The 25,711-nt window shown below is 34.0% G+C and overlaps 1 protein-coding gene across 1 annotated transcript in view; it reads right to left on the bottom strand.

Moving 5' to 3' along the window:
* Positions 1 to 3,245: 3,245 nt before the first annotated feature.
* LOC145330324 (tolloid-like protein 2) overlaps positions 3,246 to 25,711 on the bottom strand; it is a 28,373-nt gene continuing 5,907 nt past the window's right edge. Inside the window, exons 4-18 of the mRNA XM_080174961.1 lie at positions 21,853 to 21,927; positions 21,089 to 21,236; positions 19,729 to 19,812; positions 18,253 to 18,345; positions 16,061 to 16,154; positions 15,206 to 15,238; positions 10,405 to 10,505; positions 9,610 to 9,712; positions 8,502 to 8,607; positions 8,000 to 8,120; positions 6,987 to 7,156; positions 5,391 to 5,524; positions 4,553 to 4,692; positions 3,632 to 3,751; positions 3,246 to 3,408 (exon numbers count right to left, since the gene is read on the bottom strand). Coding sequence (XP_080031087.1) covers positions 3,684 to 3,751; positions 4,553 to 4,692; positions 5,391 to 5,524; positions 6,987 to 7,156; positions 8,000 to 8,120; positions 8,502 to 8,607; positions 9,610 to 9,712; positions 10,405 to 10,505; positions 15,206 to 15,238; positions 16,061 to 16,154; positions 18,253 to 18,345; positions 19,729 to 19,812; positions 21,089 to 21,236; positions 21,853 to 21,927 — 1,470 coding nt within the window. The 3' untranslated portion in view covers positions 3,246 to 3,408; positions 3,632 to 3,683. The remainder of the gene's footprint in view (positions 3,409 to 3,631; positions 3,752 to 4,552; positions 4,693 to 5,390; positions 5,525 to 6,986; positions 7,157 to 7,999; positions 8,121 to 8,501; positions 8,608 to 9,609; positions 9,713 to 10,404; positions 10,506 to 15,205; positions 15,239 to 16,060; positions 16,155 to 18,252; positions 18,346 to 19,728; positions 19,813 to 21,088; positions 21,237 to 21,852; positions 21,928 to 25,711) is intronic.

The raw sequence follows: 25,711 nt of genomic DNA on the forward strand, positions 1-25,711 counted from the left end.
TTATTACCAATTAAAATAAATAAACAAAATATTTTGATTGTTTTTTTCTTCTATCAAATCGAATTTGACTCGTAGACGGCTCAAACATTACCTACATAATTGTCTATGATGCCTAGTATAAATGTTAGACGGGTTTAAGGCTATTTAAGGGAATATACATCCCCAATGTAATAGATAAGAGCACTATTTCAATACTACAATGAAATTTTGATATTGTCTATCTAAGTTACAATAAAATATGCAATCATAACCGCGACAACTTTATCTAACTTTTGATAAGAAGATTGTATTATTAATGATTTGTCCCAGTTATTAAGAATCTTCTATCAAAGATTTTTAAATATTTAGTTCATATTTGCCAAAAACTGTGACATATTGCAAGCGACGAAACTTTTAAATGATAGAATTTTCCAAAGAAAAGCTTTATCATACCTAAGAAATTAAACTTTTCAAGGCTGACTAATTAAATGAATAAAATGTTTGTCCATCTTAACCAATAATGATACCAAAGAATCTCGCTAACCTCTGAACCGATACGGTTCTCCTTCATACATGGTGGAGCTTCTCATACGTCCTGGGAAGGTTTATAGTTATAATGGGGGAGGGTACAACCACCCTCCTAGAAGAGATCGCCCTTCGAATAAAACGATTTTAAAACTTTTTTTTAAAACTATAATTTAAAAGTGGGGGTTGGGTCACCTCACCCCCTCACACATTAAGTATCTCTACTGGCCTCTAGGGGCGTAGCCGTTAGGGCTGTTATATAAAATAGTAAATTTTTTGTTCGTTTTGGACCAAAAAAAACTCAATCCGCTAATTTTAGCCTATAACAATAAACAACCGAATTTGCTATTAAAATAACGGATTGCGGATTCTAAAATTGTCCTAAAATTGGACGGATTTCGGTTTCCGGATTCGGATTGCCAACCGGCCCTAGATGTAATAATATGCGCAAGTGATTACACACCTAAAACCTCATATGATAAAAACAAATAAAAGAAGCTATATTTATTTTCAGTCTAAAGGGAAGCAGCTTTGGGGGTGGGGGTATACAAGGGGTTTTAATAAGACAATGGACGTTGAATTGATGTACATCCCCAATGATTACTAACAAAATTATACCTACCTTTTGTAGATTAAAATAATAAATAAAACCAATCAAAATTCATTTAAGAACCCAAGCTTACTAAGAAAGGAACGTACGTATTAATTTACAGCTAGTCCAATAAAATGTCCCCCTCCCTCTCTGTCAAATTTTAATGAACAAGGGGGAGGTAGGTTGTGCTAAAATTCCGTAAAGGTGTGAGTTTTAAGGCTTAAAAACAGCAGTAGAACGATAATATTCACTAAATGTTTTTGTCTATGGTTCTTTTCAATAAGGAATACACATATTTAGTGAATATTGTCTACTACTGTTTTTAAGCCTTTAAACTCACAACTTTACGGAATTTTAGCACAACCTACCTCCACCTTTGTTGTTCTTCTAAATCCATGAAATAAACAGATAAAAATTGAAACAAGTCTTAAAATCTGAATATTATTTCAATAAAATCTGAAATTAACAAAACTAATTTTTAAAGTTCATTTATTAAAGCTTTTATCGTCTATTTTAACATGTTAAATTTGCAGACATTTTCCTTATGTTTGCAGCCATCTATCGTGAATAGAAGCCAAGAAACTTACTTACAAGAAAAAAATAATTATATTAGCACAATTTTCTAAAAGCTAAGATTAAAGAAAATAACGAATAAAACCCAATCTAAAAACCAGTCTTATCTCTTATCTGGAACTTGGAAGCAACTGTTGATAAAATATCTTTAAAATACTTTTCAAGTACGTCCGGCCATATAAGGGGCATTGACCCCTAAAAATTCTAACATTAAAGTTTTAAAAAGTACTAAAAATCCTTGTCTTATTGGATATTAACCTAATAAAAAATAAAACAATATAAAATCTTAAAATAAAGCTATTAATTTTGCACATAAAGCATTATTTGATACAAATGATGGTGAAATTATAAACAATTTCTAAAAAATTCAAATTCCCGGTATTTTTGTTGTTGTCAAAGAAGCAGACAAAAATTAACATAATTCGCGGTTATAAATACAGGGTTACCAACTTTTGTTACGTTGATAATTTTTGTGGAATAAGGAAACAGGGTTAATAACTTTTAATGACTTTAATTTTTTTTGTAGCGAAGCTAATGTATTATTCTAAATGTCCTTCTGTCTGTAAGAAACTACATGGCGTAACGAAAATCTCTAATATTCTTTTCAAGATAGACAACTTAAAATTTAAGGGAATATTTACTGATATATTGCCTATGAGCATTTTAGGTATATATATAATTTGTACGTTAGTCTGACGATAAAGCAATGTCAAACATTATTTTACCAGCTTTTATATATCAAATGTTCTTTTGGTGACTTTTTTTTATAGGTCCTGGGAAGGTTTATATATATTTTGAGAAAGGTTACGTACCACTATCTTCAAAAGAGAAATTGCCTCTGAAACTCGCCCATTTCCGTTTAAAACTAGGATTTTAAAAAGGGGAAGTAGAATCCTCCCCCCCCCCTCAAGTCTCCCTAGAGGCCTCTTGGGGCAGGAACCACTAGTAATCCAATAATGTGATTAGTACATTTGTAAAAAGTGATGACAGTAAACATCATCATATTTTTTCAAACACATCGAGTCTTGGGGTGAAAATATCCTGGCCTAGGCTTCATATCAAAGGGGGGTAGTTGCACGAAATGCATTTAAACTTGAATTTATGAACTGCATATTTTTTCCTGTTCAATGGTTTAAACTAGATTTATAGGGCTTATTAGTGTAAGAATTTCAATTTTCTACCATGTAGTTAAAAAAAAGATGATGAAAGTCCCCCAACAGGTTATGACGTCATACGATAAAATAACCAATGATAGGCCAGCATAAATTCTACCACACTGGTCAATTAAAGTGTACACTGGCATCTCATTGGCTATTCTATCGTATGACGTCATAATCTGTTGAGGGACTTTAATCATCTTCTTAAAAAAATATATATAATTTTTTTGTAATGTATGCAACTTATTTTCACAAAAGCAGCATGACGACTAATTTAGTAATGTATAATTGTTTGTTATTTACAGTAATACAAAATTATGTTTGATGGTATACTTATGTTTGAAATCATTTTTATGAAATGCACTTCATTGAAGTGCATTTCTGACTTCATGCAACTATTCTTTTTATATAGGGTAAAAATTTATCATTTTTATCTTTTATTGTTACTGTTATATAAAACTCAACAAACAAATCACAAAAAAATATAACACATGATATTACTAATAAAGACTAATCAGAAAATGCTGAATACAATATTTTCATTTTCGAGTCCTTTTCGTTCCATTTCAGATTCAGGATAACCTAAAAAGATAATTGGATTTTAAAATGCATTTTTAGGAGAGTTATTTGCCTTCCCCCTGACTGACCAGTGATCAAATATACTTTCAATACAGGTCCAGCCTTTAAAGGGATCTTATAGACACACAAGATTCCAGCTTATAATGCCGACTAAATGACAATTAAAATTTTTATAAAAGCTTTCCAAAAATAAGTAAAGCCAAAGTAGCAGATAAAACTAACTTACATAGCATCCCTTCATACATTATAGCATTATAACTTTGGGGATTTAATTTTGACTAAGTGAAGACCAGCAAACTTTCTGCATCCACTGAACAGGGGATTTGGGTGTAGCTCAGCTGGAAGCCCTGATTCATAAATACTGTCATAGATTATAAATTTAGTGTGTACCAAAGGATCTCGCAAACCCCTGAACTGATATGGTCCTGCCCAGCCTGGACCTCAAGTGTCCCTAGAGGCCTCTAGGGGCGTAGTCGTTGGTAAAGTATATATAGTAAAACCCAGGCCTAGCTATTTTAACAATCAGTTCTACAAAAAATCACGAAACCTTTGGAAGTAAGGTGGGAGTATATCTTGGTTTTTTTAATGTAACTGAAGAGGCGTGGATAAGAAGTGTAGGAAAAGGGGAGTTGTGGGGAAATTTTCCTTTAGAATTGTTTGTCAGAATCACATTCCCTTTTCCCTAAATAAAACCCAATTATGGCTCAATTTGTAAAGAGGGCCTGGTGTCTTGAACTAAAATAATTTTTTAAGGGCCTTTTCAGGGGACATGTTTGGCTTGTGGCTTTATAAGTTCATACACCTAAGATCTAAGATGCAGTGAATTGTATAAAATAGCCTAAAACCATTTGAAGAGTTGAATCTATCAAAACCAACCCACGATTTTTGACAAGCTTTACTAACATCTATTGCTTAATCGGTTCAGCATAAAAACTGCTTAAAAGCTTCCCTGAAACAAATGATTCGTACCAGCAGTTTCCGAGATCTTTAGCAACAGAAAACAGAAAATTCCTGCTGTTTATTTTAGGAAAAGAGTATTTCAACTCCCATGTTAGATAAGATTTGAGTTAGGTATAATTAACTGTTATGGACAAGAAACTGCGACCCTGGGCCTGATAAAATAAATTTCTAATCTATGTCAAGTATTCCTTATTGTTTAGGGCAACACCACCGGTAGGCTCAGAATTGTCAGTGCGCATGCGCAACATGAAAGGTTTAGAATAGGATATGACAGGTGAAGATAACCGATTACCCATCACTTGACCACAATACCGTTCAACTGGATATCTAAATAAGTTACAAGTGAATTAACTAATTAAACTAAATGAAATGGAACAACATTGGAAATATTTATTTGAATAAGGTATACCATTCAATATTAGAGTATACAGGAAATATTTTTTTTTCTAACATGTTATTAGATTAGACAAGGCAAAAATCCATTTTATATAGAATTTCGGCACATGCCTTTATGGATCAACATCCACCCCCCCCCCCCTCCTTATTTTTAGTAGCGAAGCTACTCTATAATTTGAAATGTCCGTCTGTCCGTAAGAGACGTTTAGGGTGAAGATAGATAGCTGAAATTTTTAGTGTAGATTCATATGTCCACCTAATCTATACATTGTTATGTCCATCTGTCTGTTGTTTGGGGGTGCTAGATCAATTCCTAGATTTTCAATTTTTCGTGATTTTCTCGATACCTTTTCAAGATAGAGGGCTGAAATTTTCAGGGATTAATCACTTTTACATATTTTCACCAAGTTTTATTAAGATTTGTCTATTAATTAAGGAACCAGATCGATTCCTAGATTTTAATTTTTCGTGATTTAAAGGTTGCATGATTTTAAAGTTTTTGTCATTTCCCTATTTCATCAAATATATTGGATGACACTGCTCTATAGTAAAATTCCTGATATCCATTCATAATTTTTGAGCTTCGCTACTTATGGATGTTGTCATCCTTGTTTTCATTTTAATATTACTTTCTGTTAAAGTCTTGCGGATGATTTCCCCTGGGAATGTAGATGTAATCATCATTACAATCTGTTTCTCCATAGATTGGAGTTGGGATATTCTCTTGTTGGAGTCCGGTCAGCTGGAATGAATCTGAATCAACCTTTAAAAAACAAGGATGAAAACATCCATAAAAGCGAAGCTCTGAAATGGAAGGACAAACGAACATTAACACTTGTAGATTGTCAGAACTGAATTAGCAGAATATTAATGCATCAGTACAGACAATATTTTAAGAAAATTTGTTTCAAAACTGCATAAATAGATGATACTGTTTAAGGACATACATACATTTTTGGGACTTGTTTATAGAGATGCTTCGCTTATAACATTGTACCTTGTTGTAATGGGAATTAGTTTTCAAAAAATCAGAAGAATCGGATAATTTTAGCATACAAAAATTTGTTGTCAAAAAAGTTAAAAATCTACAGGTTTAAAATGGACGTACTGACATTCTGGTATTGTTTATAGAGTTGCTACGCTTTCTTAATTGTACCTAACTACTATAGCAATCATCATGCAAAGTTTGGAATCGATAGGACAAATCTAACCTGTTTAAATTAACGAAAAGAGCTAACTCTCTGTGACGGACGTACGGACGGACGGACGGACCGACCCTAATTATAGAAAAGCTTCGCTTTTAAAAATAAATAATTACTTGGATGTTGCACCACATTTGCATGTACTCTAATAAAGTAATACTCACAGATAAATTAACAATTCCCCCAAAATTAGAAGTTAAACATGTGTTTCCGTTTTATAAGTTTTGGAAAGTTCCATTTCATGATTTTAGCAAATTTCCTTTGAATTCTCTTCACTCGAATTTAAGATGATTGAGGATTAACACCTATCACATTTGTTCATATGCTAATCAAATGAGGTAAAATTATTAATTTATTTTAAAAGTTTTCGTTAATTTGATTAAATAAAAATGGTTTATTTTTTTGCAATTATGTCCAAATTCATAATCACTTGAAGAGATGCATTGTTTAAAACAGCCGAGTCCCTACAAAAGAACAAAAAGCATATTGCTAGCAGACAAAAAGGGTATCCACCACTTGGGGCAGGTAGTTGTCTGGATTTTATATTCTATATATTTATAATTGTGTCTAACAAAAAAGAGTATGGTTTAATGTTAATGTAAATTTTTAGTGAAGTTATATTTATTTAAGTAAAAGTAAATTATGAGATTAGTTTGTGAGTCTGATGATTTTTAGGTTGCGAGACAAAGTGTCTTAAAAATCAGCCATGTGACGTCATAAAAATGAGGGATTAACCATGTCTTTTTTAGGGGTTTTCTTTCCCACTTCTGCTATAATCTCCTTATTTTTATGATATCACAGGGCTGATTTTTAAGATACTTTGTCTCGCTACATTTTTAGGAACATGGCTGCTGCTAGAATAGCTGCTAACCAAAACTTCACAAAAGAAAATGGTAGCGAACAGGTGTAGAGAGGCCCCCCCCCCTTCTAAAGGGAAATTGGGTAGATTTGCCTTCTCCTTTTTACATCCCTCAAAGCTTAACACCCACTTGTGAACACCACTGAATTAAATTCACAACCAACCTGTTTATATGCAACTCCACAATAACCAGTTTGTGACTTGATACATATGGAGTAGTCTAGATTATTGAGATGACCAGTGTTCACAAGACCTCCACATTCCTCCTCTGTTCCGTTCCAGCAGGGCTCGTAGTTTTTAACACTCCCCTCATAGTTGAAGGAAGATATTAATCCTTAAACAAGATATATTTCAGGAACATGATGGAATTGTTGAAGAATAGTTATTTCTCGCATAAACAGCTTTCCGCAGATATAGAATGTACAATTATAAGACTAAAACCAGTTTGTTTAGCCCCGAGGTGCCGAAGGCACGGGCTTTAAAACTGGTTTTTAATCTTATGATTGTACATTTTTATATTCGTAGAAAGCTGGATAAAATACGATGCTAGACATAGTTTTTTCGTATGAATGAGAACCGGTTCCCATCCATCGGATTCGAATGAATACAAGAAAAACATTTTAAAACCTTTTAATTTTACAGATATAATAAAATTAAACTTTAAAGGAAACCGATGATAAATAGATAATAATTTCTTTTTAAAATTAATACTCCAATTTTTTAGAAAAATATTTTTTTCACTTATTTACAAGAATTGCTTTTGGCAGTGTTTGTTTTGGAATTTTTAGAGGCTGCAGAACAGAACAGGCTACATTTGCACATTTTTATGTGTTACCATAATTCTTATAAATAAGCAGCTTTCCAGCAGTGAAACTGCTCTGGATCTTTAAATCACTGTGTTGCCACTGCCGATGCCTCTAGTGAGACGACTTTGAAAGAGGCTCACCTAATAGCGATCTTTAAATCAAAATAGCAGTAGTGAGCTGGGAAACACTTTGAAAACAAACCACTGGCTCTGTGGCAGTAGCAATTTTGCGATGCCAGTGAGCTGCTAGTGTTTCTTAAGTGTCCTGACTTTACCACAGCCATCTTGATTTGAAGATCATTATTGAGCCGCATTCAAAATTTGCAGTGGCAGTGGCAGCACTAAATGATAAAGGGATCCTACTCTTTATACCTGAAGTTTCTGTATGGTATTGCAGGCAGCCAGTTGGAGCTGGAGTGATGTCCAGAGCTGTATCTGAACAGGAACAGGGGATTTGTGTCACCAGGATATTCCAAGCTCTGTCAGGATCAACCTTAGCAGATGCAAATCATTTTTTTACATTCACAGTTATTTATTCTTTTAGATAAGAATTATAGTCCGCTGAGAATTTGCTAAAATTCTAAATTTCTAAAATACTTAAATTCTCTCACGACTAAACTACTAAAACTGTTTAGAAGTTAGTGTAGCCAAATTAATGCATGTTATTCATTAAAACTTAAACCTATATTTTTATGCTACTAGGGGCAATGTATTCTAAAGGAAAATGGACAGGAAAAAACAAATCATTAAAATACAAATGAAAAATAATATAGGCTAAATGTTAAGCTCTCCCTAAATGAAGAACTCAATTGGTTCTGTAATTATGCTATAGACAAACTAAAATCACTACTGTAAATAATAGGAGAAAATTTACCTCATAAAGCCATTGAATTATGATTCTATCAGTATCAGTTTGATTGTGAACTCCAACTGGCTTTGGAAATATGGGCATGCTCAGCACATTTAGATTTGTCTCCTTCCTAAATGTTTTGTCATTTCATTTTCTTGTAGATTTGGACCGGATGCTTTTTTGGCCGGATACCGGATATCTGGCCACCAACATTTGTACCAGATTTTCATGTACTCTGTTAAAGCGATACTCGAAGCTGGCTACAATAACGACACCCCTCATCCACCCCATTACCCCATACTCTTCCCTCATACCTGAACGAACTGATGTGAACTAAATGTGAGGTCTATAATACTGAAGCCAAATTGATGACAAATTTCCCATTTCAATCCATATATATACTATATCCATTTTTGTTACAGAGAAATAGATTTTCAGTTATCTAAATGTTCTTCAAAGAGATCTTAAGGGATGAGACATAAAAGATTAATTGATGTACACACCCAATAATTATAACAAAATTACTCCTTCTGTAAATAGAATATAATGGTTTAAAGTTTGGAGACTGCTAGAATAATGAAAGAACCAATCAATAATGAAAGTACAAAGTTTTCAAGCCAACGGATAATAAAACATGTTTATAGAATTTTGGCACTGTTGCAATTAACTATTCAATGTCCCCTCCCCCTGCTTTCCTTTTTGTTGTTGAATATTTTAAAATTTTTACAATATATATTTTCTGTATGGTTTATAATCGTTTTTCAACCACAAATTTATGTAAATCTTTAAATCAGGGCTCGGCAACCTCGCAAAAGCCACAAATAAAATATTTGGGTGGGTTGTGGGTGTCCAAGAAAATAGCTTAAAACCACCACAGGACCAATAGGTATATACCCGGAAGAGTAGAATCCAATAGGTTCAGTGGTTACCGAGAACTTAAGCTTCAGACGGACAGACAGACATCGTTCTACTTTGTATTATTAGAGGATAATTATAGAGGATGATAACAGAATTTGGACATTCAGCTGAATTTTAAAGTAAGAAAACATTTATTCTTCCTAAGCTGAGGGGTATAGGTGGCTGATGCGCAGCTGCCGAGCCCTGCTTTGAATTTATCTTAATTATTACTAACCTGCCGCGGACATCAATGTATAGATGTTGATGGGTATTATGACCGCACAACACAGGTAAAGGCTCATTAGCTCGGATTATAAACTGATCTACATTACAATCACCTAAAATTAAATAAATAATAATAACATGATTTTTTTTCTCAATATATTAATTCCAGCATTTATGATAAATGAAAATCAAATTTCATCATGGCTACTATAAAGGCAGGAAGGAGACATGACTGTTTAATTAATATTAAAAAAGGATAACAACACCCATAAATTGCGAAGTAAAAGAAAATCAAGAATACATTCATAGAAATCACGAACCTTTCTGTGCTTTTATTTTTTATGATTTTTTTATTTTTGTATGAAGACTGACAGACTGTATATCTTAAGTAACATCTGAGAAATTTAAATTTCCACATAGTGTTATGGACGGAATGAATGACATACGAAAAGAATTATAGAGAAAACTTGCTACTAAAAAATACAAGGTTGAAAGGTTCTTTGTTCTCCCCTAGAGACTAAAGGTATATTAAATAACCAGGGATCTAAAGGGATAAGACAATAGCTGATGAATTGATGTACATCCCCAATGATGATACACAAAATTACCCCTTCAGTACATTACAATTAGTGGTTAGAACGTCCAGACACTAAATAAACCAACCATTAAAATTCATTAAATTTTTACAAAGTTGTTAAGCCAAACGAGTATGAAAACTTTATTACAAAACTTTGGGGACTAGTGCAATAACAGCCCAATTTCTCCTCCCTCACTGTACATTAACAAAAATACTAGAATGGTTTACCTTGATTTGGAGGACCCAGCCTGAAGTCAAGCATGTCCAGCTTTAACTGGCAGATTGGTGTATCACAGTCATGGCTGATGGTCAGGTCACACTGCATGCTTCTGCACTCAGAAACCAATTTTATGTCATTTTGTGGTAGCTCACTGTGGGCTACAATTGAATCAAGACAAAAGTAAGTGCCGAGCCCTGGGACCTAGGTAGGGTGAAAATATACATAAATCCTTGATGATTCCATGTGGAGACAAAATATTTTAGCGGGGTCTTTTGGTTTTTTTTCAATTTAAAGTTCTGAAAAAAAATTGAAAAAAATATGAAAATCTTGAATAAAAACAAACAAAAATTGATTTGTAATATTTTTTTTATTTAAAGATACAAACAACTTATATCAATACTATAAGCTTTAAAAAAATCACAATTTTCAAATTTAGACTTTCAATATAAAGATTTGTAGAAAAAACCTAACAACAAATTCTAACATATTTCTGATCAACATAGCAATAAAACGTCTTTTGCAAAATCTTTATCATCAAAAATAAATAGCACTTACTAAAGACTTTTTTTCATTTAAACTTATACTTTTCACATTATTTAACTTTAAAGATTGATTTTTTTTCAAAAGAAAGGTTGCGTGATTTTTTTTATTCATAATTAATTGCCTAATTTTGAGATTCAGATAAAAAACTTTACTACTTTATATTAATGGTTAATCTTCTAGCAGCGGCTACGCCTCTAGAGGCATATGAGGCCCTTAGGTTGGGGGGGAAGTCGAACCCCCCTTACAATTACAGTTTTTTTTTAATGAATAAGTCAAAAACATTTATATTGGAGAGTTAATTCTCTTGGGATAGTGGTGGTATTCTTTCTTAAAACAGTTATAAACCTTACCAGGACATATGAAAAGCTACCATGTAAAGGAGAGCCATAGTTCACAAAGACTCACATAGAACGTGTTACTTTATTATAAAGATACATATATACACAGTAACTCTACAATCAGAGTATGTCTGTTTGTTCATCCGTCTGTATAAAAACAATACAGAATATATTTATTTGGTATAGCAGCTACGCCCTTAAAGGCCTTTAGGGGCACTTAAGAGGTGAAGAAGGGGTTGAATTCAACAACTATATTTTTATTTTAGGCTTAAAAAGAAAATTTTTTTTTTGTGTGTTGTGGTCCTTTTTTAAGGGGCGATTTCTCTTCTCTTTCTCAATAAAAGTTATAAACCTTCGAAGGACCAATGAGAATCTACATAGTAAAGTAAAAAAAGAACCATATCAGTTCTTAAGCATCAGAAAGATGGACAAACAGACATCAATCTATTTTGTATCATAAATAGTGCATTAAAGCAGGGAGAGAAATATCATCTGGAAAAAAAAATTTTTCCTATCGTTTAAAAGTTATATCCCTGTATAAAAAAGATAGGATGTCCGTGTGTTTTTTCTGTCTGTGCCTGAAGTTCTTGCTAACCGCTGGACCAATTTGGTTCTTCTTTATTGACCTATCTTTTAGACTGATATAGGATCAACATTTTAAGGAGTAGTTTAGTGTCTATTAATCCTTATATAAAAGTAACAGTTTCTGTGTCTGTCTGTTTGTGTGTGTGTGAGGGTGTCTGTCGGTACCGAAGATTCTTTGAAACCGCTTAACTGATATAGTTCTTATTGGTTCAAGTTTTTCATGGTCCTGAGAAGTTTTGAGTTTAGAAAAAATTAGTTCCTACCCAACATTTAAAAAAAAACTTTTTCTTTTACATACTAAAACTGAAAGTAGGGGAGGGGTCAACTTCCCCCCACTTATCAAGGGCCCCTAGATGCCTCTAGGGGCAAAACCGCTAGTGATAAAATAATTTTTATCTTGAATAATGATTAAATTGTTCTTTTTCCATTTAATAAAATATAATTGTAATTATCAACCTCAAAGAATATCCAGAATTAGGTAATTGGATTTAACAAGGGAAAAAGACAACATCCATAATTAGTGAAGCTCTTAAGTTTGAAAGAATACAAATAAAGAAAATAGCAAGTGTAACATACAGATACAAAAATATATTAATCAGAGCGAGATGGGACAATGGGCTGTTTATTAGACTAGTCCCCATAGTTTAATATAGGAATTTGTTATTCGTTGGCTTAACTACTTAGGGGACCTGTTGCGATTTTTGTTTGGTTGGATTATTAAATTAAGTGCCCAACATTTCAACCATTAACTGAAACATACAGAAGGGTTATCCATGTATCATAATTGGGAATGTAAATCAATTTAGCGGTCATTGTCTTATCCCTTTAGATCCCTGAATAGTAATTAACAATGATCAATGGTTCTTTTTTTCTATGTAGCTTCTCATTGGTTCTTGAAAGGTTTATAACTTATTTTGGGAGGGTACCTCCACCATCCTAGGAGAAATCAATCCCTAAAAAAGGACCCCATTTCACACACAAAAAATAACTTTTTCTTTTTAAGTCTAAAATAAAAATCTAGTTGTAGAATTCAACCACTTCTTCCCCTCTCAAGTGCCCCTAAAGGCCTCTAGGGGCGTAGCCGCTAGTACCAAATAAATATATTCTGTAATGTTTTTATACAGACGGATGAACAAACAGACATACTCTGATTGTAGAGTTTCTGTGTATATATGTATCTTTATAATAAAGTAACACGTTCTATGTGAGTCTTTGTGCACCAAGGGATCTCACTAACCACTGAACCAATATGGTTCTCCTTTACATGGTAGCTTCTTATATGTCCTGGTAAGGTTTATTACTATTTTGGGGAAGGGCACCATCACTATCCCAAGAGAATCAACTCTCCAAAATAAATGTTTTTAACTTTTTCATTAAAAAAAACTGTAATTGTAAGGGGGGGTTCGTCTTCCCCCCCAACCTAAGGGTCCCTATATGCATCTAGAGGCGTAGCCGCTGCTAGAAGATTAACCATTAATATAAAGTAGTAAAGTTTTTTATCTGAATCTCAAAATTAGGCAATTAATTATGAATAAAAAAAATCACGCAACCTTTCTTTTGAAAAAAAATCAATCTTTAAAGTTAAATAATGTGAAAAGTATAAGTTTAAATGAAAAAAAGTCTTTAGTAAGTGCTATTTATTTTTGATGATAAAGATTTTGCAAAAGACGTTTTATTGCTATGTTGATCAGAAATATGTTAGAATTTGTTGTTAGGTTTTTTCTACAAATCTTTATATTGAAAGTCTAAATTTGAAAATTGTGATTTTTTTAAAGCTTATAGTATTGATATAAGTTGTTTGTATCTTTAAATAAAAAAAATATTAAAAATCAATTTTTGTTTGTTTTTTATTAAAGATTTTCATATTTTTTTTTATTTTTTTTCAGAACTTTAAATTGAAAAAAAACCAAAAGACCCCGCTAAAATATTTTGTCTCCACATGGAATCATCAAGGATTTATGTATATTTTCACCCTACCTAGGTCCCAGGGCTCGGCACTTACTTTTGTCTTGATTCAATTGTAGCCCACAGTGAGCTGTGTTTAGTACCCTAGGACAAACTTTGCACCTTAAAACAGCTTAAATCATGATTTTTAGTTTTTCTACTACCATCATTCTATTTTGTAAGATAGTTCAAATCATGTTTTTGAGTTTTTTTACTAAGCACAAAATAGTAGCTGTCTTCTATAGTGCCCTAGCAATATGGGGATAGATGTCACCGCTTTTGGCCAACCTATTCTATTGACGTTATAGTAGAGGGAAGGGGGAAAGAAGCCTCTAGAAAAGAGATGGGGTATAGAGTATTTCCTCACGTTAATATAATAGGTAGGCCAAAAGCAGTGACATCTATCCCCATATTGCTAGGGCACTATAGAAGACAGCTACTATTTTGTGCTTAGTAAAAAAACTCAAAAACATGATTTGAACTATCTTACAAAATAGAATGATGATAGTAGAAAAACTAAAAATAATGATTTAAGCTGTTTTAAGGTGCAAAGTTTGTCTTTCTGTTCTTATGTCTGTAGCAAAATATCTCCGTGTCTATTGTATTGAGTAGGTAATGCATTTGAGACACTCAAAAATTGTAAAAGGTTAATTTTTTTCATTCAGAACAAGCTTTGAAGATGAGTGTTTTTAGCTATTTCTTTGATCATTGCAAGTGATCCTTCTAAAAAAGTAACAGGATGTGTGTTTGTCTCTCTGCCTGTGTGTGTGTACCGAAGGATCTCGCTAACCGCTGAACCGATCGGGTTCTCCATAACAGGGTAGGTTCTTATAGGTCCCGGGAAGGTTTATAACTATTTTGGGGGAGGGTACCACCACCCTCCCTAGAGAAATCACAATAAATCGAAATTTTTATTTTAAGTCTTTATTTTTTTTTATTTTAAGAGACTCCTATGCAACATTGCAGGGTATCGAAGTGACTTGAACAAAAAAAAATATTATAAGTGCCACTAGAGGCCTCTAGGGGCGTAGCCGCTAGTCCTAAAGTATATAAAGTAGTAAAGGTTTTTTTTTGTCTGAAGCATTCAATAATTACTCAATCGATTTAAATATATATTTAGTAAGCTTTATACAGGTCTTTTAAGATTTTAGTTTTTGGATAGTTTTATTCACTAGACCCACAATACTCCTTCGTTACAGAGCCCCTAGATGCTAGTGGCGTAGCCGTTTTGATTCCTGTGACGTTATATTCTCCATCTCTTTTTTAGGGGTTTTATTTCTCACTTCTCCTCTCACCTCCCTCATTTTATGACGTCACAGGAATAAACAGTGGTGCAAAAGTGGTAGAGATTGGGCTTTGTCTTTACAATGTTAAATCTTAATTAAAATTGATAGTTTTCCTGTTTTCTAGAGGAGCCGGGTAGTTGGGTGACCTACAATAACAAAATAGACTTTAACAAATATATTTAGTGCGGTTGGGCCGGATACCGGATTTCTAATGCCGGATGCGGTTCCGGCCGGATTTCTGGCCAACATTCGATATCCGGCAAATTACTGGATATCCGACTGGATAACCATATATCCGGCATTAAAAATCAGTCGGATATCCGGTATCCGGATAGATTCAATATCTGGTATACTTCCGGATATTTAAATTGGCCAGATATCCTGCCAAACCGAACATTAGGCCAACCCTAATATTTAGATAGAATTTTAAATATTCTAATTAATTTAGTGACAAAATTGACAAAACATTAATATCATGTTTTTATCAAATTGCTGTGGATTTCCAGAAAATTCAATTTTGTTTGTACAGTGTTTTTTTTATGAGAAGTTTTTGAAAGCAATTTTACCCCACTTTTAGTTATCAGAATTTAATGATTAATGGCTTATTTTCTTCGTTTTTTATAACCATTAATAGAAAAGTAAAAAAATATTTAAGTTTTTATTTAAAAAGTACAGTAAATTCAAAAATTCAAAACTTAGGTGTCAACATCTAAAAATGGTTTTAGCGCATTTTTCTTATGATCAAATCTCTTACCCTTTGCAAGAATAGCTGCAAAACGCCTCAAAGTTGAGATATAGAGCTAAAAATTGATACAGATACTATTGATGACATGTACTAGAACATTTGAAGTTTGAAGGCCATATCTCAACCAGGGAGGGAGTACTGGCTCCTTAAAGTACTCCCTCCATTCTTGCAAAGGGTAGAAGATTTGAGCATAAACAAAATGCCGAGCCCAGCATAAAAGTACCTGAATTCAAACTGGACATCAGAAGTTTTCTGATCACAAGTGACCTGTTTAGTGACGACAGTGTAGTCAAGACTAAAACCGCGGCAGGAATCACCTAAACGCAGGTTATAATTCAATCTTCTATAATACAAAGTAGAACGATGTCTGTATGTCTGTCTGTCTGTCTGTCCGTCCGTCCGTCCGTCCGTCCGTCCGTCCGTCCGTCCGTCCCTTAAGATCTCGGTAACCACTGAACCGATCAGATTCTACTCTTCAGGTCCTACTCTCTGGTCCTACTTTCTAGTCCTGTGGTGGTTTTAGGCTATTTTCTTGGGGGGTGTGACACCCCCAACCCCCCTAAAAACAAAAAAATCCCCTTTATTTTTTTTTAAATAGAAAGTAGTGGCACTTTAGTGGGGGTACTTAATTTTTTTTTTTAAAGGAAAGTAGTGGGGGTACTTAATTTTTTTTTTTAATTTTCTCTTGGGGCAAAGCCCCTAGAGGCTAGGGGCGAAGCCGCTAATATAATATAAAGTAGTAAGGTTTTTATGTCTGTTGCTTAAGATTGCAATAATTACTGAACTGATTTAGTTCTCCCATGTAAGGAAGCTTCACATAGGTGCTGGGATTTAAATTTTCAGATTTATGTTTGAGATTTTTAGGCTATTTTCTGGACCTCACTACCCTTTTGAATACGCCTCTATGCAAGAGGCGCATCAGCTGGTATATGAAAATAGCACAGATACTTTATTTTTGACTAGCGGCTACGCCCCTAGAGGCCTCTAGTGGCACTTTAAATGTTTTTTTATATTAAAATATGTCTATGTTGCGTTTGACGTTTATGTTTCGTTGAACTCTCTTTGTTGAATCCAGAAACGTAAAAAAGATTTTGATTTTTTGTGATTTCTCATGGGAAGGTGGTGGTACCCTCCTCCAAAATAGTTATAAACTTCCCGGGACCTATGAGAATCTACCTTGTTAAGGAGAACCCGATCAGTTCAGCGGTTAGCAAGATCCTTCGGTACAAACACACAGACACACAAACAGACATCCTGTTACTTTAGTATAACGATATTAATTATTATGTTTTTTTCATGCCAAAACTTTAAAACTCTTATTCTGTTTTCTCTATGAAAAGTCTCATTTGTGAGATGATAAATAGAAAGAATTGAGTCACTTGCCAAATGAATTCTTTATTATATCTACATAATGGATTTATTGGTTAGCCCAAAATACTTATAACTATTAGTGGAAGACACAAAAACCTTCTAAAAAAACTTATTTATGATTCTCAGTTTAGGTTGGTATAGAACTTACTGAACCCGCATGGTTGGGCCTTCACAAAGTGGCTGGATAGCTTTTTAAAATTGTCTGTGGGGGGGGGGGGGGTTGTCGTCTACTATTCTAAATGAAAGATTATTCTTTTTGTTTATTTAGAATTAGGTAATATAGATAGAACTATGGGGGGACAAAACATTTATCCTTTATCAATTGACTGCTTATGCCCCCCCCCCCCAAAAAAAAAAAAAATTCCCATGTGTGGAGGGGGTAAGTTCTGACACTTTTGCGAATACAGTGATTATAGGCTTTGTCTTCGAAATGAGAGGATAGATTTTTTAACAAAAAAGTTTATTTTTGGGATGTAGTTTTCCTATTTAAAAAAAAAATTGGATTTAACTTATAAAACAAAATATGCATCTTTTATCTTCAAATAATAAAATGTACAAATAACATTCAAAAAGATGCGTATTTTGTTTTATAATTTGACTTCTAACTCTTCAATAAATTTTTTTTATTTTATTTTTACCTGTCCAGAGACAACCTGGAGGCCTGCAGCACCTGAATCTACATCCCAAAAGGAAACTTTTTTTGTGAAATAATCTATCCTCTCACTCCAAAGACAAAGCCTATAATCACTGTTTTCGCAAAAGTGTCAGAACTTAACCCCCCCCGCTCTTAATCAAAAAAGAACAGAAAGCAATATGTAGAAGGACGAGTTATGAAATTTGACTTTAACTTTACTTTCAGTCGAACTATCTAAGATAAGATTCATATTTGCCCTAACTCTTGGCGGCAGAAAACTTTTAAAATCTAACCATTGAAAGTAAAAGAAAAACTTCGCCTTTAGCTTTTAGGAGCTTCTCTCTATTAAAGGTAACCAAATATATTAAGTCGTTTCCGAGATATTATGCAGCAACTACTCCCTCACTTACCTTGGTTGCTGTGGAATTGAATCTCAAGAACTTCATTGTCTGACTCAATCAAAGATGGCGGCGATTTACCACAAAATCTTGACGAACTGTCGCCTAAAAATGCAGATATAAGCTTAGTTCTTTTTTTGTATGTTAAAATTATCCAATATATCTAATTTTTGGAATACTGTTTCCTAATATAACAAGGTATAATGTTATAAGCGAATCATCTCTATAATCATATAGTCATAAATAAGTAGGTATGTCCTTAAACTGTGTCATGAATTTAAGCAGTTGTTCTTCCATTTCAGACTCAGAGCTTCGCTTTTATGGATGTTGTCATCCTTGTTTCTTTTAAAGTTGTTTGAAAAATAATCTGTTTTTATGTGAAAACCTCTTGATATTTGATATCATCAAAATAGAAAGAGATTATTAACAACCAGGGATCTAAAGAAATAAGACAATCGCCGAAAAATTGATATACATCCCAAATTATACCCAAAATTACCCCTTCTGTAGATTACAATTAATTATTAAAACGTTATGAACACTCAACTTAACTAACCAACCAATCAAAATTCAGTGAAAGTCCCCAAAGTTGTTGAGCCAACGTATAAGAAAACTTCGGGGACTAGTGTAATTTAACAGTCCAATGTCCCCTGATCATCAATACAAGGAAAATTTTTATGATAGTAGACTAAACAATAAAAAAATAAAATAATAATATAATAGTATTTAATTTTTATGATATTACACCAGATATTGGCCTACCCTAATAAAATGGTACTTCCAGCTGGCTATTGCAACGATACTCTCCCCATCCCCTCCACTCCTACTGGTGGAAACAAATGAACAATAAATTATCTATTGCATTAGTAAGATTTAAGTTAAGGAATGATAATTTTAAGTTTCTGATCCTAGCTTATTAATAGAAGAGTGATAGATAGAGAACAAAGAAGATAAAGTAAATTTTAGTAAAATATTGCAAAAGGTATTTTTTGAATAATTACTGAAATCATGTAATTTACTAAAAGGCAAAACAACTTTTTAGTCTTTCAAAAGTTCCAATTTATCTTGTAATCTTGTAACTGGATTCTATTCTATACTCTATCTTCTTTGATAGAGAATGGTTTGAAAACAACTTAAGATTGATCAAATCAGTTAAGATAAATTTTTAATATCATTGTTGATTTTATCAATTTTTCTAAAGATTTTATTTAATATGAATACAAATGATTTATAAATGAACAAATCATTCTTTATTTTTGAGGAATCGGGCAGTGGTCGCGAGACAGACAAACATTCTAAAATCCTATTATATCAAGTTTCTTATAGGTCTCTGAATGGATTTAGGCTATTTAATTTTATATTTAAGTTTGGTTTGGTGCTATTTTTCTACTTTCTTTACTCCTTCAACTACAGAGCTCCTAGATGCTAGGAGCGTAGCTGCTAGTAACTTAATAAAATAAATCTTCCTAGGAAGGCAAAGTACCATACCTGTATTTATAATAACGTAATCTGAAGAACATTCTGTACTTGCTGTTATGTCAAATTCAGAAAATTTTGCCAGAATTTTCTTCCCTAGAAAATAAATTCTTATAATTTATATTTATCGCATCTATTATAGACAGCTTAAAGACTGAAAACAGTTTTGATATAGCCCCGAGGAGTCAAAGGCCCGAGGTAACAAAATTGCCAAGTGGTATTAATTTTATGATTTTGATATTCGTGGATATTGTCTGTAATGCGATGCTATACACGGTTTTTCTGTATGGCTGAGAACCGGTTCTAATCATCTTAACTGGCGAATAATTAGTGTGTAATCAATTGATTCAGAATTTTAAATGGATTTGGTGTAATTATGTTCACTTATATTTCATCCAGGAAAATTATTTTATTTTTAAAACTGTACAACGTATATATTTAAACAAGGATAACAACATCCATCAATAACTCTTTTAGAGTGTCAGAACTCAATAAGTCTAAAGTGTCCTAAACTTAATGCAAAATTGCGTAAATATAAGATACAGTAAAAGGACATACTTTCATTTTTAAGGATTTCACCATCGCTTATAATATTGTACTTTGCAGTATTAGAAATCATTATTCTAATAATCATAATTATATCATGTGAAAAGTTGTTGTAAAAAAAAATCAGCATGTTTTAAATGAACGTACGGACTTTCTGCTAACAATTATAGTGTTGCTACGCTTTCTGAATCGTACTAACTGTTATAGGAATCATAATTTATAGTTTTAAAACGATATTACGATTCTAACATGTCTTAATTAGCGGACCGACCCTGATTATAGAAAAGGTTTACCTTTGATAATATTCAATCAACAGAATGTCAAAAACAAATTTTGTTAACATAATGTCACAACCAGAAAAAACTTCTATTAGGTTTTAAAAACTATAAATAAAGAAAGGTAGGTGTTCACCACCCTAAACTCAGCTTATACCAATAACGAAATTAATTTGGAAAAACTCACGAAACCTATACGTGTTTTTCAGCTGTCGTTGGGGGGGGGGGGGAGGGGGGGGGGGGCAACACATCGTAAAATTGACGACCTCTCCATTTGACCCCCAAAGATCATTTTAGATTTAATTCGCTTGTTGGTTATATCTTATTCCTGCCTCCCCCCCCCTTGTCGAGGATCTACAATACACCCCCCCCCCTAATACAGCCACGAAATGGGATGTAAAGAGTTTTTGCCTGCTTCGCGCGTCAATTTACCAATTCAGATATACTTGTTTGACTTGTGTCAAAAATATATGGTGCGCTTCGCGCATGATACATTTATTTGAAGCGAGAGTGGTAAATTAATCCAAATGCTCGACCCCATTTTTTGGTACCTGGCATAGCTCTGATGACATATCTACAGTTGAGAAAAGCTGGATAATTTTCAGGGAAGCCAGGACTAGTTATGGTCCCGTTCTGATACAACATTCCATCAACATCCTCGCCACATATTACATCCGGTGGCTGCATGGTTATTTCATCCTTAATTTCATATGTTAGGTATGTCCGTATGTTTGCCTGTACGTCTATAGGTCACTGTCGTCATCTTACATGTGGATCATAAACAAACTTTTTGCTTAACATTTTTTTAATGCTCATTTAAGGTTGGGTTAGGTTAACTAACCAAACTATCTAAAATCAGATGTAGAAAAAAACGAAAATTAAAACTTGTAGAGTGTCAACACTTAATAAGCAGCAAATAGACTTATACAACTAAATAAATTTGAAATCTAAAATTTCTTGAATAGGTGATACTTTTTAAGGACATACTTACATCTTCAGGACTTGATTATAAAGATGTTTCGCTAATAATATTGTACCTTGTTGTCCTAATCTTTATTCTTAAAATCAGATAAATGAAATGATTTTATATTGTTGTCAATTTTTTTGTTGTTGTTTTAAATAAACTGTTTTCTGGTAACGATTATGTAGAACTGTTACGCCTTCTAAATCGTACTTATCTTTTACAGAAATCATAATACATAGAAATTTGAAAGAAGTTTGAAATCGATATAACAATTCTAATATGCATAAATTAATGATCAACTGACCCTTATAATATAAGGAGAAATATTTCAATGATTTATTTATTACTTACCTCCGGGTTCGAACCCACGTCCCCTTGTAGTAGAGCATAGTTGTTGCTGGTACGTCCTGGTATTTCTGGTATCATCTACAAACATATTAATATAGTAGTAGGGTGTCCCCTTGTAGTAGAGCATAGTTGTTGCTGGTATGTCCTGGTATTTCTGGTATCACCTACATACATATTTATATAGAAGTAGGGTGTCCCCTTGTAGTAGAGCATAGTTGTTGCTGGTATGTCCTGGTATTTCTGGTATCACCTACATATATATTTATATAGTAGTAGGGTGTCCCCTTGTAGTAGAGCATAGTTGTTGCTGGTACGTCCTGGTATTTCTGGTATCACCTACATACATATTTATATAGTAGTAGGGTGTCCCCTTGTAGTAGAGCATAGTTGTTGCTGGTATGTCCTGGTATTTCTGGTATCACCTACAAACATATTTATATAGTAGTAGGGTGTCCCCTTGTAGTAGAGCATAGTTGTTGCTGGTATGTCCTGGTATTTCTGGTATCACCTACATACATATTTATATAGTAGTAGAGTGTCCCCTTGTAGTAGAGCATAGCTGTTGCTGGTATGTCCTGGTATTTCTGGTATCACCTACAAACATATTTATATAGTAGTAGGGTGTCCCCTTGTAGTAGAGCATAGTTGTTGCTGGTATGTCCTGGTATTTCTGGTATCACCTACATATATATTTATATAGTAGTAGGGTGTCCCCTTGTAGTAGAGCATAGCTGTTGCTGGTATGTCCTGGTATTTCTGGTATCACCTACAAACATATTTATATAGTAGTAGGGTGTCCCCTTGTAGTAGAGCATAGTTGTTGCTGGTATGTCCTGGTATTTCTGGTATCACCTACAAACATATTTATATAGTAGTAGGGTGTCCCCTTGTAGTAGAGCATAGTTGTTGCTGGTATGTCCTGGTATTTCTGGTATCACCTACAAACATATTTATATAGTAGTAGGGTGTCCCCTTGTAGTAGAGCATAGTTGTTGCTGGTATGTCCTGGTATTTCTGGTATCACCTACATACATATTAATATAGTAGTAGGGTGTCCCCTTGTAGTAGAGCATAGTTGTTGCTGGTATGTCCTGGTATTTCTGGTATCACCTACATACATATTTATATAGTAGTAGGGTGTCCCCTTGTAGTAGAGCATAGTTGTTGCTGGTATGTCCTGGTATTTCTGGTATCACCTACATACATATTTATATATTAGTAGGGGGTACCCTTGTAGTAGAGCATAGTTGTGGCTGGTATGTCCTGGTATTTCTGGTATCACCTACATACATATTTATATAGAAGTAGGGTGTCCCCTTGTAGTAGAGCATAGTTGTTGCTGGTATGTCCTGGTATTTCTGGTATCACCTACATACATATTTATATAGAAGTAGGGTGTCCCCTTGTAGTAGAGCATAGTTGTTGCTGGTATGTCCTGGTATTTCTGGTATCACCTACATACATATTTATATAGTAGTAGGGTGTCCCCTTGTAGTAGAGCATAGTTGTTGCTGGTATGTCCTGGTATTTCTGGTATCACCTACATACATATTTATATAGTAGTAGGGTGTCCCCTTGTAGTAGAGCATAGTTGTTGCTGGTACGTCCTGGTATTTCTGGTATCACCTACATACATATTTATATATTAGTAGGGTGTCCCCTTGTAGTAGAGCATAGTTGTTGCTGGTATGTCCTGGTATTTCTGGTATCACCTACATACATATTTATATAGTAGTAGAGTGTCCCCTTGTAGTAGAGCATAGTTGTTGCTGGTATGTCCTGGTATTTCTGGTATCACCTACATACATATTTATATAGTAGTAGAGTGCCCCCTTGTAGTAGAGCATAGTTGTTGCTGGTATGTCCTAGTATTTCTGGTATCACCTACATACATATTTATATAGTAGTATGGTGTCCCCTTGTAGTAGAGCATAGCTGTTGCTGGTATGTCCTGGTATTTCTGGTATCACCTACATACATATTTATATAGTAGTATGGTGTCCCCTTGTAGTAGAGCATAGTTGTTGCTGGTATGTCCTGGTATTTCTGGTATCACCTACATACATATTTATATAGTAGTAGGGTGTCCCCTTGTAGTAGAGCATAGTTGTTGCTGGTACGTCCTGGTATTTCTGGTATCACCTACATACATATTTATATAGTAGTATGGTGTCCCCTTGTAGTAGAGCATAGCTGTTGCTGGTATGTCCTGGTATTTCTGGTATCACCTACATACATATTTATATATTAGTAGGGTGTCCCCTTGTAGTAGAGCATAGTTGTTGCTGGTATGTCCTGGTATTTCTGGTATCACCTACATACATATTTATATAGTAGTAGAGTGTCCCCTTGTAGTAGAGCATAGTTGTTGCTGGTATGTCCTGGTATTTCTGGTATCACCTACATACATATTAATATAGTAGTAGGGTGTCCCCTTGTAGTAGAGCATAGTTGTTGCTGGTATGTCCTGGTATTTCTGGTATCACCTACATACATATTAATATAGTAGTAGGGTGTCCCCTTGTAGTAGAGCATAGTTGTTGCTGGTACGTCCTGGTATTTCTGGTATCACCTACATACATATTTATATAGTAGTAGGGTGTCCCCTTGTAGTAGAGCATAGTTGTTGCTGGTATGTCCTGGTATTTCTGGTATCACCTACAAACATATTTATATAGTAGTAGGGTGTCCCCTTGTAGTAGAGCATAGTTGTTGCTGGTATGTCCTGGTATTTCTGGTATCACCTACAAACATATTTATATAGTAGTAGGGTGTCCCCTTGTAGTAGAGCATAGTTGTTGCTGGTATGTCCTGGTATTTCTGGTATCACCTACATATATATTTATATAGTAGTAGGGTGTCCCCTTGTAGTAGAGCATAGCTGTTGCTGGTATGTCCTGGTATTTCTGGTATCACCTACAAACATATTTATATAGTAGTAGGGTGTCCCCTTGTAGTAGAGCATAGTTGTTGCTGGTATGTCCTGGTATTTCTGGTATCACCTACAAACATATTTATATAGTAGTAGGGTGTCCCCTTGTAGTAGAGCATAGTTGTTGCTGGTATGTCCTGGTATTTCTGGTATCACCTACAAACATATTTATATAGTAGTAGGGTGTCCCCTTGTAGTAGAGCATAGTTGTTGCTGGTATGTCCTGGTATTTCTGGTATCACCTACATACATATTAATATAGTAGTAGGGTGTCCCCTTGTAGTAGAGCATAGTTGTTGCTGGTATGTCCTGGTATTTCTGGTATCACCTACATACATATTTATATAGTAGTAGGGTGTCCCCTTGTAGTAGAGCATAGTTGTTGCTGGTATGTCCTGGTATTTCTGGTATCACCTACATACATATTTATATATTAGTAGGGGGTACCCTTGTAGTAGAGCATAGTTGTGGCTGGTATGTCCTGGTATTTCTGGTATCACCTACATACATATTTATATAGAAGTAGGGTGTCCCCTTGTAGTAGAGCATAGTTGTTGCTGGTATGTCCTGGTATTTCTGGTATCACCTACATACATATTTATATAGAAGTAGGGTGTCCCCTTGTAGTAGAGCATAGTTGTTGCTGGTATGTCCTGGTATTTCTGGTATCACCTACATACATATTTATATAGTAGTAGGGTGTCCCCTTGTAGTAGAGCATAGTTGTTGCTGGTATGTCCTGGTATTTCTGGTATCACCTACATACATATTTATATAGTAGTAGGGTGTCCCCTTGTAGTAGAGCATAGTTGTTGCTGGTATGTCCTGGTATTTCTGGTATCACCTACATACATATTTATATAGTAGTAGGGTGTCCCCTTGTAGTAGAGCATAGTTGTTGCTGGTACGTCCTGGTATTTCTGGTATCAC

This window comes from Acartia tonsa, chromosome 10 (assembly GCF_053477335.1).
Source record: "Acartia tonsa isolate MP-2025a chromosome 10, ASM5347733v1, whole genome shotgun sequence".
NCBI classification, from domain to species: domain Eukaryota; kingdom Metazoa; phylum Arthropoda; class Copepoda; order Calanoida; family Acartiidae; genus Acartia; species Acartia tonsa.